The sequence below is a fragment of the Cataglyphis hispanica genome, chromosome 5, assembly GCF_021464435.1.
Source record: "Cataglyphis hispanica isolate Lineage 1 chromosome 5, ULB_Chis1_1.0, whole genome shotgun sequence".
In the NCBI taxonomy this organism is placed as follows: Eukaryota; Metazoa; Arthropoda; class Insecta; order Hymenoptera; family Formicidae; genus Cataglyphis; species Cataglyphis hispanica.
The window spans coordinates 1529622-1546286 of NC_065958.1; the positions used below are offsets into that span (position 1 = coordinate 1529622).

A 16665-nucleotide genomic window follows, 5' to 3' on the forward strand; every position below is an offset into this window, starting at 1 on the left:
ATAAATAAAATCGCGCATCGAGCAGTGGTGGAGTGGTTAAATAATTTAACTGTTTATTGTTTTTCCGTTTGTTTACTGCAGCTTTTATATACGTAATGCGCGGAAACAAGTAATGACTGTACAGATATTTTTGTTGATAATTAATGTGTTGAATCTAAAAGCTGAGTAGCAAGTGACAATTTCTCGATTTTACTCAAATCTTTGACAGAAAAGTTATTAATAAAGACAGATAAATGGATTTCTCAAATTAATCTTACGTAGCAAAAAAGATATACAAATGTTTTCTTTTATCAATTATTATACATAGTTATTTAATAATGCAAAAATAATTATTTTTACCTTTTCAAGAAATGTGATTAAATATGAAGTAAAGATGTATATGCAATTTGAAGTATTTGTCGTACAAATTAGCATATTTTGCGCTATGTAATTACGCATGTAATGTAATTTGTGCATTTATAATATGCATCTTCCAAGATATAAGTCCTATAAATATTCTCTGCCGACAGTTATTTACGCTAAACAAGTAAAACACTTTAATCAACGACAAGTACGGAAGACCGCTTTGTTTGTAGGCTGAAACTTAACCCACCAAACAACTAATCTTAAGAAGATCCTGCTGCGGGCTCGTACTCAAAGGATTTCGGCATCAGAAGCCCGTACAGATCCCCGAGAGACAAAATTGCAGACTGCAAGACGCCCATATATATCCTTAATACAGCCAACCTAACGTCAGCTAAATTAAATGACATTTCTGTGTCAGCATCGCGAATAGAGAAAATAATTATTAATATCTTATTACTGCAGTATGTTATTTTCACAATATCTTTCAAAAAAACATCACATTATCTTTTAGTTCAACATTTCTTCACAATCTAATATCTATTTTTTGAATAAAATAAAAATATTAATATTTTTGGAATTATAATTTTTTGAAGGAAAATAAGAATTTTAGTTTTAACAGTAATTAATTTTCAGAAAATTGGAAACAGATAGTCAAACTCATTCTTCATTAAATTTAGCCAAATTTTGTTTTTAAAAAGACTCTCTTTTATACATATAATATAATGTATTATATTGTAATATATATTATATTATATTGTATAATATTATATAATAATATTATGTTGTATAATATTTGGGACACTAAAGCTTTGGTAGTTAAATATAATTACGTGCAAAATTACTCCATCATGTTTTATTAATTATATAATATTCTTTAGTTTATACATTTGCTTTACACATAAAAGATTAAATATGTTGTGTAAATATTCGTATTATTTCGTATTTCAGTGCAAAATCATTGTTGACGGAATCGTTAAATCTTTCAAAACGATAAAATTCTTCGACATTACAGTTACGCTAAAAGACCGAAAACAGTAAAAGAAAGGCCGCGTGGAAAGCAATGAAAGAAGTAAGAGATTTCGTAGAGAAACATTTTCTCGTACATTCCCTGCACGAAATTGAGGGAAGGAGTTAGTCAGCGACGAGATAGTCAGCGAAGGGTCGCAAGGGTCGCCTTGTCGTGGTTTAAAATCAAATAAACGGATGAAGCGTGGCGGAGCGAGGGCAAGAAAATCAAAATTTCGTCATCCGCTCATAATTCGAAGGGTGCCGCCTCGCGTACAAACCCCTGCGCTGAACCCCTGTCACCTTGATCGCCCCCTGAGGGCTACGCCGGACTATTGGATTTTAACCTCATCTTCCGACGATGGCTTCGATTTCGATCAACGAATGTCGCTACATTTCGAATGAAAACACTTATTTGCCGAGGGATGTCTCTCGAACGCAAACTTGCGTGCACTCTCGTCAAGAAATATCACGGAATATTTTTTGTAGCTTTCATGGCGAGTTTGTATCATTGATTCTTCCTATTGAAAATATTGATATTTCATGTTTCTTTAAAATTTCTTTAATTTTTATCATAAAATCTTCGTGTCTTCTCTAATTCATATAAAACTATTTCTCTATTCAAATAAGACTTTTGAAACTAATTCGTAAGTAAGGTCTAACATTTATGCACGTTGAAACAAATCATGTGTTTTACAAAAAAAAAAAAAAGATAAAATTTTTTATATAATAGAACTAATTTTATCAAAAAAAAATTTATTTTAATTATTTACTCAATAAAATCTTTTCTAAAAATTAAAATTTTTCTCAAACTATTTTTTTTCTCATTCTCGTTTCCCATTTTAATAGCATTTTTATTTGCAGATTACATTCAATTAATAATAATAACAATTTGCTATTATATATAATATAGCCAGAGACACAAGAATTTCTCAGAAATTCTCCCGTCCGAAGAGAGATTTATCCGAAAACACAATTTTTTCCTGTCACAAAACCATAAACATCCCGTGGCTCAGCTAGGGCTGCTCGTCCTATAATCGCCACTCTAGCGTGATTGCCGTGTTTTAGGGAGATCATTTAGATAAACTCGTAATCTAGACGCCGTTTTCCTTGCTGAAATATTCCCCCGTGGGCGCTACGAAAGATCTCAGTCAGTTGAATCTGGATTACGTAGGGTGCGAAAACACTTTCACGCCGTGTTGGTCCGTATCAAATTTGAAATCGATCTTAACTCAAAACAACAAGAGCGGAAAATATTAACGTTCGAAGAATGCCGCGCAAATGTACGAAGGCCAAAAATGCGATGTTTTTGTAAAACTAACATCTAAGAAGAATAAGTGTCACGTAATATAATGAAATAAAATTAAAGAAAAACTAATTTCAAACAACAATCATTAAATTAAATATTTTTTATGCAATTAGGAAAATATTAATCAAAATATTCTATTAGCGTGATAAAGTCAGTAGAAAAATGAAAATGTATTATATCATTAACATATTATATCAAGATGTATCAGCATCAATTATCTTAATTTTAATCTTCTTGGGCATCGTGCTTCGCGTAACAATATAATTCGTTTTGGGTAACTTTGTGATTGGAAAACAGAAGAAAGTTATACTTGCACTCGTGTATAAGACATTTGTCTTTCGATTTCCATATTGTAAAATAATATTGATTATTTCAAAATATTGATACAATTCTGGGCATTGCATTTTTTAAATAAAACTACACAGAATACTGATTTATTTTCTAAAAAATCATTATTTCGAGATAATGCTGTCAGTTTCAAATAACCGAGACACTTCAGCTCGGCAATGTAAGAGATGGACGAAGAAAGTCAGATTATAAAAGCAGCTGTACTACTTGAAATACAGAAATAAACGACGAGTGAGAACGGAAGGAAAAGGAGAGCAGTGCTACAGCTTTGACGGTTCTCCATAACTGTAGCGAATTATTTGCATAAACAAATTTCAGCAGAAGTGAATCCAACATGCCGGTAACGCTACGCGTCGCTCTATCTGTCTCTATATATGCAGAGTAGCCTCGCTTATATTCCTCTCTCGCAACTATATTTCTCTCCCGTTCTCGCTTCTGCGCCATCGCGATTTTCGACTAATTAAATTAATTCGAGTGGATTATTTTCGACGAATATGCAAATCCGCAACGGGCGCGTGTAGAATTTGACGCAGAGTAGATGCAAGAAAAGCGACTGATTGCAAGCGGAACAATTCAATTAATCTTTTATTTCATCTATTCCATTTACATTCGCAATTACCGCTAATCCGATAATAATTATTGATGCAATTAATATAACTTTGCCAAGTTCTTTATATCCTAAATTCTCTCTTTTTCTCTCACAATAAGAGTGGCAATTCTGGTAAATATAATGAGGTCCAAAAAGAAAGGGGGAAACGTTTGACAGATCTAGAATAATTTTTTTTTTTTTTTTCAACGAGGGTGTGTGAGCTATTAAAATTAGATTAGGAAACATTACGATGTATGGACGATGTATTGTAGATCGTACAGCGGAATTTTGGTACGGAAGCTCATAGTTATATCCCTTTTCGGAGGGTTGTGGGGGAGGAGGGAGAGGGGAAACGATGTCGGGGCGGTCAAACGCAGCGAGTGTCCGGGCCAGACGGCCGAATGGGCAATCAACGATCGAATGCCTCATGCGGACGAACCATTATTCTCGTCCAATCGGCATTGCAACATGAAACACCGGCAATTGCCCGATAAAATCATTATACGCCTCATTACTTGTCAGCTGCAAATGCTCGTTGTCTGCCTTTTAATTTACAACTCACCGCGATGATTGCAATTTCAGCGATGCTATGTCCTTCTTTGCTCAGCCGCGAAACGCATCCTTGCGAAAATAGTTTGCATACGATAAAAAATGCGATTCGATGACGCTCGTTTTTAAGAGACTCGCGTTACTCGCGAATAATTGTCAAACCATTGACATTGATAGGAAACTTATGGAGAAAATTAAACGGCCGTAAACGAAATTTGAGGACGCTCTTTTGCTTCATATCCACGATATAAAAGTTATTTAACAGTGATAATTGGTTTCGCGCAAAAGTCTAATCGACGCATTAGCACCATTAGCGATTCGGCATGCAGAACAATGCGGATACTATGCCGCGGACAATAAAATAGTAGCTGATGGCCACCATCCGAGACGATGGCTCCGAGGTGTTTCGAGCGCCGATAAAGCGCGGGTTAAACAGCAGTTAAAGCTTCGAGTCTTGAGTAATTATAAGAAGTTATAAGATGCCTCCTGTATTCCAACCTTTCCTCTTCCTCCCTCCATACCTCCTCCTTTCCTCTAACGTCCTTCTCCCCTACCACCTTCTTGCGCGCTCTCCTTCATCAACCCGTTCTACCCTCCCACGCGCAACCCTCGTCCTATCCTGACTCTCTCTCTTAAACGTACTATCCCCGGGGGCCGTTAGCTGCAATCAAAGTTAACCTGGAGTTATAGGGGAAAACTGCAGAACGGCAGTTAATGTTTAACGGGACTGTTAACTGCAGCCTCCCCTCTCGCTTTTCAGCGCTTTCTCCCTCATGCGTCTGATCTTTAATGTAGGTCCTGTTATCACTACGTGGATTTAGTGATAAATAACAACGAGACAAATACATTGTCTACCATGAATTTAATGACGAATAACATGGATAAATGTAAGAGGAATCTATAGTTGATACAATGTTTCTCTTTATTTCATCAATTTCAATCTTGTTGATATAATCTTGAATGCGAGCTTATTATATTTATATAAAATATCTAATGTATGAAAAGGAGAAATATAATATTAATATTAATATAAATTAAATATTTAATATCAACTTGATGTAATATGTGCGTTTTCACAAATTTGTAAATGTTGATAGAGAAAATATATGACTAAATAAATATTAAAATCCCCAAAATAATATATCTTTTAACTTGTATAAAGGGTTTAAATCCTTGATATTTGTTTCATGTAAATTTCGTTTTATTGGTCTCTCCACAATGCATACATTTGCAACATGAATATTTTCGAGCTCGAATAATTGCAACAAAAGAAGCAAACGTTCATGAAACGTTACTGTGCTCGCTGTAGTAGAGCACATTGAAAATCTTCCTCCGTGCATTACTTCGACAACTTTCGCTTGACGACAATAATTACGATAATTACGAGAACACTGACAAACGAGCGGCCTCGTCTCTCGCTTGTAGTTAACGCCGAAATAAGGGAACAAAACATGCGGGTTTAAAATGGTATGAGTTCGACATTAAAGCAGCACTTTGCCTGGAATTGTTCGTGTCTGTTTCACGTTACGAAACGGCCAGGCAAATACTTGCGCAACACGAACCGCGTTGTCTGAGAATGTAAATGGCCGCTGGTTTACACTCCATTCAAATCTGCTGCGAAAATTAGGCTCAGATTTAAATCAATTCTAAACAGATTTTCCAAAATCGCCGAGTAAAACGAAATGTAACAGTTCGTTTCAAATCTATGATAAACATATAGTGTGTGTGTGCATGTATAATTCCGCAATTAATAATCTTCTTAAATCAAAGGTGTTTATCGAATGAGCAAAACATATGCACGAAAGCAGCATTAATTTTAAAAATTCCAAATGCGATATATAATATAACTTCTAATATTGCTTTTCGTTCAATTTCAATTCGTTTAGTCCGTACAAATTGCTGATACAAAATTCAATTTCCAATAGCAGACTAGCAGAAAACGATGAAAAACGAATAGAATAGTTTCAGTAATAAAATAGGTATCTGAAAGTTCTGAAACATTTTTTTCTCACTTTCGATATGTTTACATTTGTCGCAATCAACAATCTGAGATAACATCAAATAATGAGAATCGACAATGAGAGTTATATGTCTAATATAGAATGAGATTTCAAGATAAATGATTCTAGATAAGGATTGTGCACAAATTAATTATAATAATCAACGTAGTTAAATGAATAGTGGCGTATTTACATTTACGTAATTACCGAAATAATTAATGCCTTATTTAACGTGACTAATGAATTAAATCCTAAAGCTCTCTTTCTCCCTTTCTCTCTCTCTCTCTCTCTCTCTCTTTCTCTTGAAACAGATGCAATTGTAAATCGGAATCGCGATAATTAGGCAGCACTCAATCTCCTTCCGAACAAAGAGAATCGATAAATCAGTGAAACAATATTCGTTATATAATGATCGTTATATCAATGCTCTTCTGAGTAATGCATACCCACCTATATTGATGTTATCAATACCTTATATTTCTTCACATATAACAATTGTTGTACATAACATGCATACATAATCTTGAATTGTAAAACATACAGCTTTATAATTCGATGTTGCGTGTGATAGTGAAATTTAAAATAACTCATTCATTCTCTAATAATTATGTTTATTTTCTTAAATAACTCTTTCTTATATTATCCTTTCAATCTCTTTGTTGTTTTGTTCTTTGGTTTCCCTCTTTATTATTAAAGTTAAAATAATTAAAGTATGATATAAATAATAAAAATAAGCCAATAATAATAATAATTATCGTACATACATTTTATGAACTTTTTGTAAAATTTTAACAGTTAAAAAGATTTATAGAAAGCAATTCTATTTCTCCCTCATACGCACAAACACACACGCATAAAACACGCGTATATTTCGAATGCACGTTCGTTCTAGCTTCTACACGTGTTCCACCATGTAGTTCTTTTTTTTTCTCTCTCCAGGATGCTCCAGTACACAGCGCGCGCGCACAGTCTGCTGATGATTAGCGTGCTCGTTATGCTCGCTAATGATGCTTGCATCGCTAGACAAAAACTACGTGTAGCAATCATGCAACGGGCTTACAGGAGAAGAAGGAAAGCGTCTCCTAACAGATATATATATATATATATATATATATATATATATATATATATATATGTCTCCTCGACAAATATATACAAAATGAAACATGACAACTAAATTGGCACAATTGCCATCAAGTGAATGACATAACAACTTGGCTTATTGCAATAAGAAAAATCAGAATTTACAAAACAGAATTTACTAGTTTAACAAACTTAAAATTAATAAAATACTAGAATGTGCGTTATCAAAATAGTGATATACCAAATTCTGCGCCAAAGTATGACGTCATCTATCTAAATGCAAATTAGATTGCTCTAAATACTGAATAAATGCGCATGCGCGTGATGATAAGTTCCGAATGTAATTAATATTAATTATTGTAAATGTTAATTTAATACGAAAGTAGCATCGCTATCGTGATACGATATCATAAAAGAGAATGACGCAACAAAATAATAAATTATCATCTGCCCGAAAAGGGGACTTGAGAATTTCTCGACTAGGAGGAGCATAAAAATGCGCGCGGTACGATTTGTGGGCGACGTTAAACTTCTTCTCGTGACACGCGCGTGATGTACGATTTGCCCATGAAACGGTCTTGAGGAAAGAGGCGCGCATTCGAGACGGGGGTGGGGGGGGGAGGGGGAGAGGAAGAGCGTGATCTCTTTTTCAAGGGGCGGAACACGAGACGCGTCGTCCGTGCCGAAATACGGGGAAATTAATAAATTGCTCAAACTTAAGTCGAGGCTTCTGCCTCCCTCCCTCCCTCCCTTCTTCCCTTTAAGTGCCGGAATAAAGGACCCTCATAAATTTCATTCCGCACGCCCGAGCGAGAACGGGAACGGCGATGATTCCCTTCATCCCCGAAAAAGGAATGTTCTCTCGCGCGCGAGAGCGGCATCGCGTCGAGCTGGCTCCCGCCATTCGAGCCTGAGAAATTTCGAACGAAGAAGCGAGGAATTACGCTTTCTCCTCTCTCTCTCTCTCTCTCCTTCTCTCTTCCGATCCCTTCCTTCCCCGTTCTCTCGTCGCCACGGCGAAATGCTCGAGATATACGCCCGTCTGATAAGCGCCATAACGTGATATACGGCGGTTACGTCGCGACGACGGGAAAAAAGCGCCCGCGAGGTGCTGTTACGCGACTATTTTGCCCGTTTTCCCTCTCTCGAAACGGGCGCGCGACTAATCCTCGGGCATTTGCGCGAGCTTGAAAATCTGTTCCGCGAAAATCGAGTCAAACTTTACGCGACTTTTTTTTCGGTCGAATGTCCGTAAAAAAGAAAATAACTGCTTTTGGAATCTGGTAACGGTGAATATTGGGTTAAGCGCGTTAGACAGACACCATTTCATCTCGACGTGTACTCTATTCAAATGATCTTAATAAAAATGTATACGTATATATGTTAATAAAAGATAACGTTACATAAGAGATATGTATATTTGTTTGGGGAAAAATTTATACATGTAAATAATAAATTACTTAAAATGTTACTCAATTTTTCTATAAACTTCTTTTATCAATAAATGCATACACATATAATATTCTCTTTGATATATAATAAAAAATGCCAAATTTAACTATCGTAAAAATAACAAGAATGATAATGAGATATATTTCTCTATTATATTCCTTATTATTATTAAAAAAAAAAAAAAAGATTTTTGAAGCTGGAGAGAAAATATAATCAAATCTAGAAATAAATAAAAATAAATATCCCTATATGATTCATCAATGACATATTCGGATAGAATTCGCATCTGAAGAGGTCGTTGACATTTTACGGTAAGCGATCTTTCCGTGCAAATAATGAGCGCTGCATTTCCAACCGGTCAGGATGAATGGGATCGGGATATATAAGGTTGAGAAAGGGGTACAATGGGCACGACTCGAGCCTTATCAAAGAGCCTTAATTGCATTTTTATCGGGGATAAAAAATGAAGCATGAATCCGACAGCGCGATCCGCGCTATCAACGTGCCGGCGCGGCTTTCCTGGTTCGCGGATTGGTCGAACGATGGTGACGTCGGCGGATATAGAATAGGTGACGCTGGCAGTGGTGGCGCGAGAGGCACGGTACGGGGGTTCGCAGGGGAATGAATAGCAACGTGAAACAAAAGCACCGGGTTACAAATGGCGTGTATTCGCGACGGCATTGTTTTAAATGGCTGTCAGACGCCCGGAATTTATCCCGTTTTGCTACGTGACAAGCGCCATTAAATTTATTTATTCAGCCACGCAGCCGCGCAGGGTCGCAGACGCAGGAGAACTCCCAGAAGTCCCCGGAGCCCACCGCCTCCTCCTCCTCCTCCTCCCCCCCCTTCTCTCCCCCCCTCCCTCCCTCCATCATCCTCTCCCCCTCTTCCTGTATCCGCGTGTTCTACAGGTGAAAACGAAACGGCGAACGAATATTGGGAAGCGTGGGCGCGATGGCAAGTGATGTATTGTAGACCGCGGTAATATTCTACGCGAAAAGAAACAAAACGGGAATGTGCTCGAACGCTGGAAATATTATTTACCGACGAATATATAGAAATCGGCGTGAGAAATGTGCGAGCGGGCCCAACGCAAAACTGTTTACTTTCGCTTCGATCATATCGATGTGCTCTCGAACATCATTGCAATTGGATTTGACGTAAAAAAACACAAAGGACTATAAAATATTGTTCTTACATTGAGGGCACTTTAAAAAAGTATTGATCGGTTTGAAGATGCAATCTCAAAATTCTCTTGCTTTCATTAAAAATAAAATATTCAACTTTTGAAACGTACGCATTAATGAGGAAAACAAATATCTCTTTTATTTTATTATACATGTAATGCTTATACCTTCATTATCCTATCTTCAAAAAAATTATTTTTAGATAATTATTAAATGTTAAATTTTTTTATACAAGTATGCAAAAAAAACTGATGACTTTTTAGTTCGCATAAGCCTTAGGTACAACAGCGTAAAATTTTGCCCGAGCAACAAAATTAGTAACAAATGACTATGTAAAAATTCGTTCGACGCTTTCGAAATAGAACAATCATCAAGGCCCTCGAAGCTGTCACTCGCGATCACAAGAGCGCAGTGATTACCGAGCACTCCTCGATATCTGAACGAGCAAACTTCATCGGCGGCGGATCAATGGACCGTTCCTGTGAAAAATTCGTTTCCCGATGTGAGAATCAAATTCAGCGACCGACGGTGAAAGACGAATCAAACGGTTCTCCAAGATTTGTATTAATTCTTAATTTTTTAATTTCAAGTCGACCGTTAAGCACAGCGTCAAAAAGCCCTTCCATCGACAACCACCGTTTCCTCTCCCTTATCTTCCTGCCGCTTCATCCATCCTCGTTTCCGACTGTCGAAGGAGGCAGGGCCGGAAAGGAGGAAGAGGAGAAGGTCTGAGAGCAAGAACAATTAAGCTCTCGCTCTCTTCGCAGATCCATTCATTTTTCAGGTAACGTCGCCAGACGGCCTCATCTAAGTTTTAAATCGCGTGCTGGCGGCGATCTGCGATATACGACCGTCCCAACGAGAGGGACGGAGGGAAGGTACGGCAGAGTTCGCAACCCATGTATATCGAAATTTGCATTCACACGCTAACTATTACACTCGATTCTTTGTAAATTTTAATGACAGCAGGAAGTCCCTGTTATGTAACTAGATATTTACTAAAGTGGTATGTGTAATCGCGTCTATAATAGTGTGTGTAGAAACTTTTATATTTTGGTTAAACATATCTCACATAATTATATGTGTTGGAGATGTCAGATTGAAAGCCAAGATTGAAACAATGAAAATTGTCAAACAATCTTCCTCGCAGAACATTTGAGTTATTCTAAAAGCATCAAGACTATGTTTTGAAATCATTACTCTACTACGTTTAAGTCTATGTCACTTAATGGTCCAAAAATTCCTCACGTTGACTTTACAAAGCTCACAAAAAAAAAAAGTTTTACCAAAAAGAAAAAAGATTAAAAGAATTATCCTTCTCTTTTTAAAATAAATAATCGATAGCTTCAATATTTATCCTCGGACAAAACGCTCTCTCTTTTGAATATAATCTAATTAAATTTAAATCGCTTCATTGGAATCGGGAAAATTCACGCATGCTCAACTCATGAAATATGTAAAGCGAAATTAAAATATTTGAGTAGCGCGTTATTTAAACAGGAATTGTATGTATGCAGGAAATATGTCCGAATCCTTCGGCCATGAATACGCATGGAAATGTTTGTGAGAACGAAATGGTCGTTCCTGAAAAGTTTCATAAGCCGGAACGCAATGAGTATAACGCATTTCCCGGCAATGCCATTAGCTTTATCAGCTACCTCGTCTAGCTATTTCGTCGACAGAGATCTCCCACTTGCACGCTTCCTTTTTCCCTCGTGTTTCCGTGGAGCAAAAGTGGGATCAGATACGTATCAGCGAGATGGAACATCGGATTGAGTGAGCCGCAAAGACCAGCGAGCGATAGAAATTTACGGCGGGACTCGCCTCTCACACTTGTATCTTCACATTCCAAACATGAGTTATCTCGTAGCAGACATTTATGATCGCACAAAGCACATCAGAACGTTAATATCTTATTTTATATTACAATGTCGTTGATAGTCGTACCAAAAACGGAAGCTTTTTTATGCGGTTATCGAATTTAAAAATACGTAGACGACAATGTTTCGCGTAATAACGTCATATGTTACACGCGGACATATGCGTGTCAAATATATTACCAACGTGAAGGTGTAAGTGAAATAAAAATAAAGCCCGTAATAAAATAGCCGTAAAATAGCCAGATGTACGTACATAAGAAAACAGATTCTGATTACTTTACAAATGGCATGGCTCCAAATTTCCGCCCTTCACTTTTATTCAACCCGTTAGTCATCTGGTGTGAATACGGAGCGCCGATCGTGCATGCTCGCCGTTAGTAGTACGTGGGCGTAGACACAAACTTGTGTATACTCATGTGTGTGTGTGTGTTTACGTACCTATGTGTGTGTGTGTCATCATACGTAGGAGTCGAATTCTGAAATGGCGTCGGGTACGTTCGCCAACGCGCGCGCACGTCCGATCGTATCTCCGATGTGGGTCACACACATATAGACGAAGTCGAGCCGCTACGAGCCGGAAACTCTGCATTCAAAGCCGGACGAGGGACTTTCGGCGGAGAACGGGAGTATGTAAGGGAGAAAGAGAGAGATGGAGGGAGGGATAAGGGAGAGAGTTAGGCCGACGGAGATAGCGGCAGACTCTCTGATATCTCGAGTCCATTTCTGGCTCGTGCCGCGACAAACGTCGTCGTGCTCGCCCCAACTTTCCTTGCTCCTTCCTTTTCTTCCTCTTCCCCTTTCCCTCCCCCTCCCCTTTCACCCCCTTTCTCCGGTCATATTCCACTACTATCCTCGACCCTTCGAAACTACATCGTGTCACCTGAGAGCCGAGCATATATCCTCCGCCGCGGCTGGAATCGACCAAGTTTTCCAATAAATTTCTATATCCGCCGGCTGTGCATCTGCAACGGACGACCCGGGGACTGCCTTATTATGCGGCCGTTCGGCGCTGCCGAATTCCCTCCGTATCTCGATTCCCGTTCGTCGATGATAAGCGGCGTCGGTTCTTCCGAGCGATCCGCTGCACAGCCAGGAGAGCTCTAACCGTTTCGATGCATGGTATGCATGTCTGACCGTGACAAGGAATCTGATTCACTACAACGGAAGAACGCTATCGCGATTTTCGTGCATGATATACTGTGTGACTTTTTATTGTGACCTAAGAATGACAGATCGATGCGTCGAGTCTAAAATATGCTCGTTACACGCAATTCAAATTCACTTTTCAAAAAATGACGAAATAATTATCGTATTTGTTATTCTCATATTCCTGATTTGATTATTATTAGAGACGTCGAAACTTATTTACGTCGAAAAGAAAAGCAATTTTGAAGATTGCCATTGATATTTTATAAAATATAAATATATACGTTCATTAAGAATCATAATGATAACGTTGAAGGAGTATAAGCAAAATAATTGACACACATACAAATACATATATACATTTTCGGCTCGTTTGCCCCCTGAAAATGATGCTCTCGTAAATGTTAAATAATAATAATAATAATACTCAACCGGGACGCTTTAACTTTAACAATTCTACTAATTTTATGATATCGTTCGAAAACGGAAACGAGATAGCCGAAAACTTTTCACATAATAATTATTCTAGTCTGCCCATTAGAATCGTTTATTATTACTGCCTCGTGGAAAGCCATTTAGAGCATTTTCGTGCTGGAATTGGAATTGGGTTGAAGATCGCGCGTGCGTTCAATTCGATCGCAATCGAACTCGATGAATAGCCGAATAAGTCCGCACAATAACGTATTCTAAAGATATTCCGTGGATCGATAGACGCTAATTAGCTAAACTTTTTCCCCCAACTAGTAGTGCCTAATCACTCGATCTGTTACCTCACAGATTCTCTCAGCAGCATTCCTTTTTAAACAGATCTTCTGATAAGTACAATGCTCTTAATTGCCAAAATAAATTAAATTATTGATCAATATTATAATTTTACTGAACGGATTGCTTATAATTATATCGAAAATCATGTTTATTATCCAATGTCTCAGATTTTGACATTGATTATAAAAACAAAATCAGTTCATATAAAGTATTAAATTTTATGACAACTTTGATTTTTCGATAGATACTTCTTTTGCGCGAGTCAATTTCTTTTTAGCAGAAATAATTTTTTTCTCTAATCGTTTGAACATATAAAACTTTTCGAAATAATTTTCAGTTCATGAAGAACAATCTAAATATGAATAAGCAAAACATATACAATTTTCTGATAACGTTAAAGTTAATTTCTCTGTAATCCATGAACAAGTTAGGCCGCTAGATTAAATGAGATCATTCGCACGCGAATAATATTGTATTATATTGCGCATTTTGAAACAATCCAAATAAAGCGATATACCTCGATATCACCGTTATGAGACATAACGATCAAAATTCATGGGAGCTCACAGCGAGGCAGAATTGTCGTCGCGCGCCGTTGACGTCGTGTAAATGGAAATGAGTGCACTTGTTCGTCCAAAAATCAATAGCGTTCCGCGCGAAATGGCCAATAAAATATGCAAAAGTACTAAACAATGTAAATCCCATGAATCACAGTCGTCGACAGTGCCGCTCGATTTTGCGACGCGAGAGGAAATGGTGAGGATGTGCGATACATCGATAATGTAACCAACCGAAATGATAGTCAATGATATCGCGTTCATGATTCCAGCGAATAGCAATGTAACAATATGTTGCATAATATTTGCCAGTTTTATAAAAATTCGAAATGATATAAAATTTTATAAAAAGATATTGAAAACTTATTTTATAATAAGATCTTAATCCTACATTATAAATATGACATTTATTTAAAAAAATAAAGATGACCAAATATATTAATAATAAAGAAAATCGATTATCTCTCTTTCTAAATTTGCGCGCAAGATTTGCAATTTTGTTGAAACAAAGTTCATCGAATTGGACAGTTTTAGCTCCACTATGCAGACCAACGTAATAATGTTGTAAATTTGATATTGATATTTATACTTACCGGACCAAATTGTTCGAAGTAGTTTTTGACGTCCTCCAGCGTCGTTGGCGCCGATAATCCCCCGACGAATATCTTCTTTGTCCTTGTCACCATCTAGAAAAAAAAAAGAAAAAACAAATATTAAATTCAAGACTTTCAACTAAAATAAAATATAATTTTCTTTTGAAAAAAAAAAGCATTTCTAAAATAAATTTTTTACTAATTCAAAAATAAATGTTTTACTAATTAAAATAATATTAACTAAAATATGACTCCTGTCTTTCTTTACAGACATAATAAAAACATGAAAAGCGAAACTAATAATGTTCGAAGAAAAGGAAATAAAGTTTCCAGTATACGACTGTGCCAGCGAAATTGATAAAGAATTTATTAAATATGAATACGGTTTGTGTCTGGATGTGCTACGACATTTCCAGGGAGAGTCTATTGGCGGTTTTTGCCGTTGCTTCTAGCCTTTCATACTGCCCTATCTACCTGGGTTATCGACGGCAAGTTGTAAATAATCGATACGCAGGTACATTATTAATAGCCAAACTTACTTCGATATAACGTATCAATATGTAAACACGGAGAAAACACTCGCACGATATTCAATTTTCTATGAAATTTGAAAAACACCTCCGAAAATAAAACGTACACGATTTTTTCTTCCACGTGAAATATCCATAAAAAAAAAAGAAGCAGAAGAGTGAAAAAGGACAGCTGTTGCCAGAGAATGTTACCAGATAATGCTTTAAAGAATGGAATTTTAGAACGATGCGACAAAAGGTCACGGTCGAAATCGTAAGAAATGCTATTGGATGTGCATTCGTTGTAGATACGTCGCAAATGTGCGGATCGCGAATTGAAAGGAACGCGAAGAAGCATAGCGATGTCGGAACAAGCAGCACGGCATCGTTTCTTAAGATTGTTCATTGGCGAATCCGAAGCGCGACATCGAATCTTGTATCGGATGCGGCTACATACGAATACTAGATCAATTCGACGTCTCCCATCTCCGATATTCCCCTCGCGTCTTCCGTAGATAGCGGATGTTATCCAGACATTGCCCAGACATCGAGAGCTACATCAAGTTTGCGGATATCTCAGTATGGTATGATAATGTAATCGAGATGAATTATAGAAATAGAAATCGCGAAAAAATCTGTCAGTATTTAAGAATCATTTAATCGATGGCATAAAGATGAAAAACCACGAAACATATCAAAAAATTTAATTTAATTTCAACAAGTATATAACAAAAAACTCTCATCCCTTATTTTTTAATGAATTAAGATAAGTTTACATGATTGTATTTTACAATTATTTGTATAATAAATAAGAATTAAAGATACACAATTTAAATAGCATTTAAATTCGGACAGAGTAAGCAAACAATAATGACAGTAATAACAGTTGTATAAACACTGCAAAATAATTTGATAAAGAAGACTCATCGATCTCCCCGTAAAATCAGCCACTTCGCCACTGGCAAGGTAGATTAATGAAGAGCTTAAAGAAGCTGAGAGATGTCGGAGAAAAACCGATACTTCTAGTCTTGAAATCTTGATAATACAATCGCATTGTAATAAAGCCATGGGCGGGCAAGCTGGAGAGAATGAAAGGCAAGAGTCGAATATTTTATACGGGCGGAAACTCCATGCTGAGAAAACGAAAGCTCGATCGGGATAGAAGAAGTGGTAGAGGAGGGAGGGTATGCGGCGAAAAGGGCGGAAGAGGTAAACTCTGGCAATTTCAGTGATGGCTGGGCTTAGACATCTCTATATCCGGTGAGTAACGCTAGCCCCTTCCATCCTCCTACGCTCCTGAATTCAACTCCCTCTCTTTCTTCGTGTCCCTAACTCTTCTCCAACCCCA

At 37.1% G+C, this 16665-nt stretch overlaps 1 protein-coding gene across 3 annotated transcripts in view; it reads right to left on the reverse strand.

Moving 5' to 3' along the window:
* The window catches only part of LOC126849779 (RNA-binding protein Musashi homolog Rbp6), a 590853-nt gene that overhangs the window by 155992 nt on the left and 418196 nt on the right, over positions 1 to 16665 (reverse strand). For all 3 annotated transcript variants that reach the window (XM_050592007.1, XM_050592006.1, XM_050592008.1), the window contains one exon: positions 14809 to 14901. In XM_050592007.1, the coding sequence (XP_050447964.1) occupies positions 14809 to 14901 (93 nt within the window). The remainder of the gene's footprint in view (positions 1 to 14808; positions 14902 to 16665) is intronic.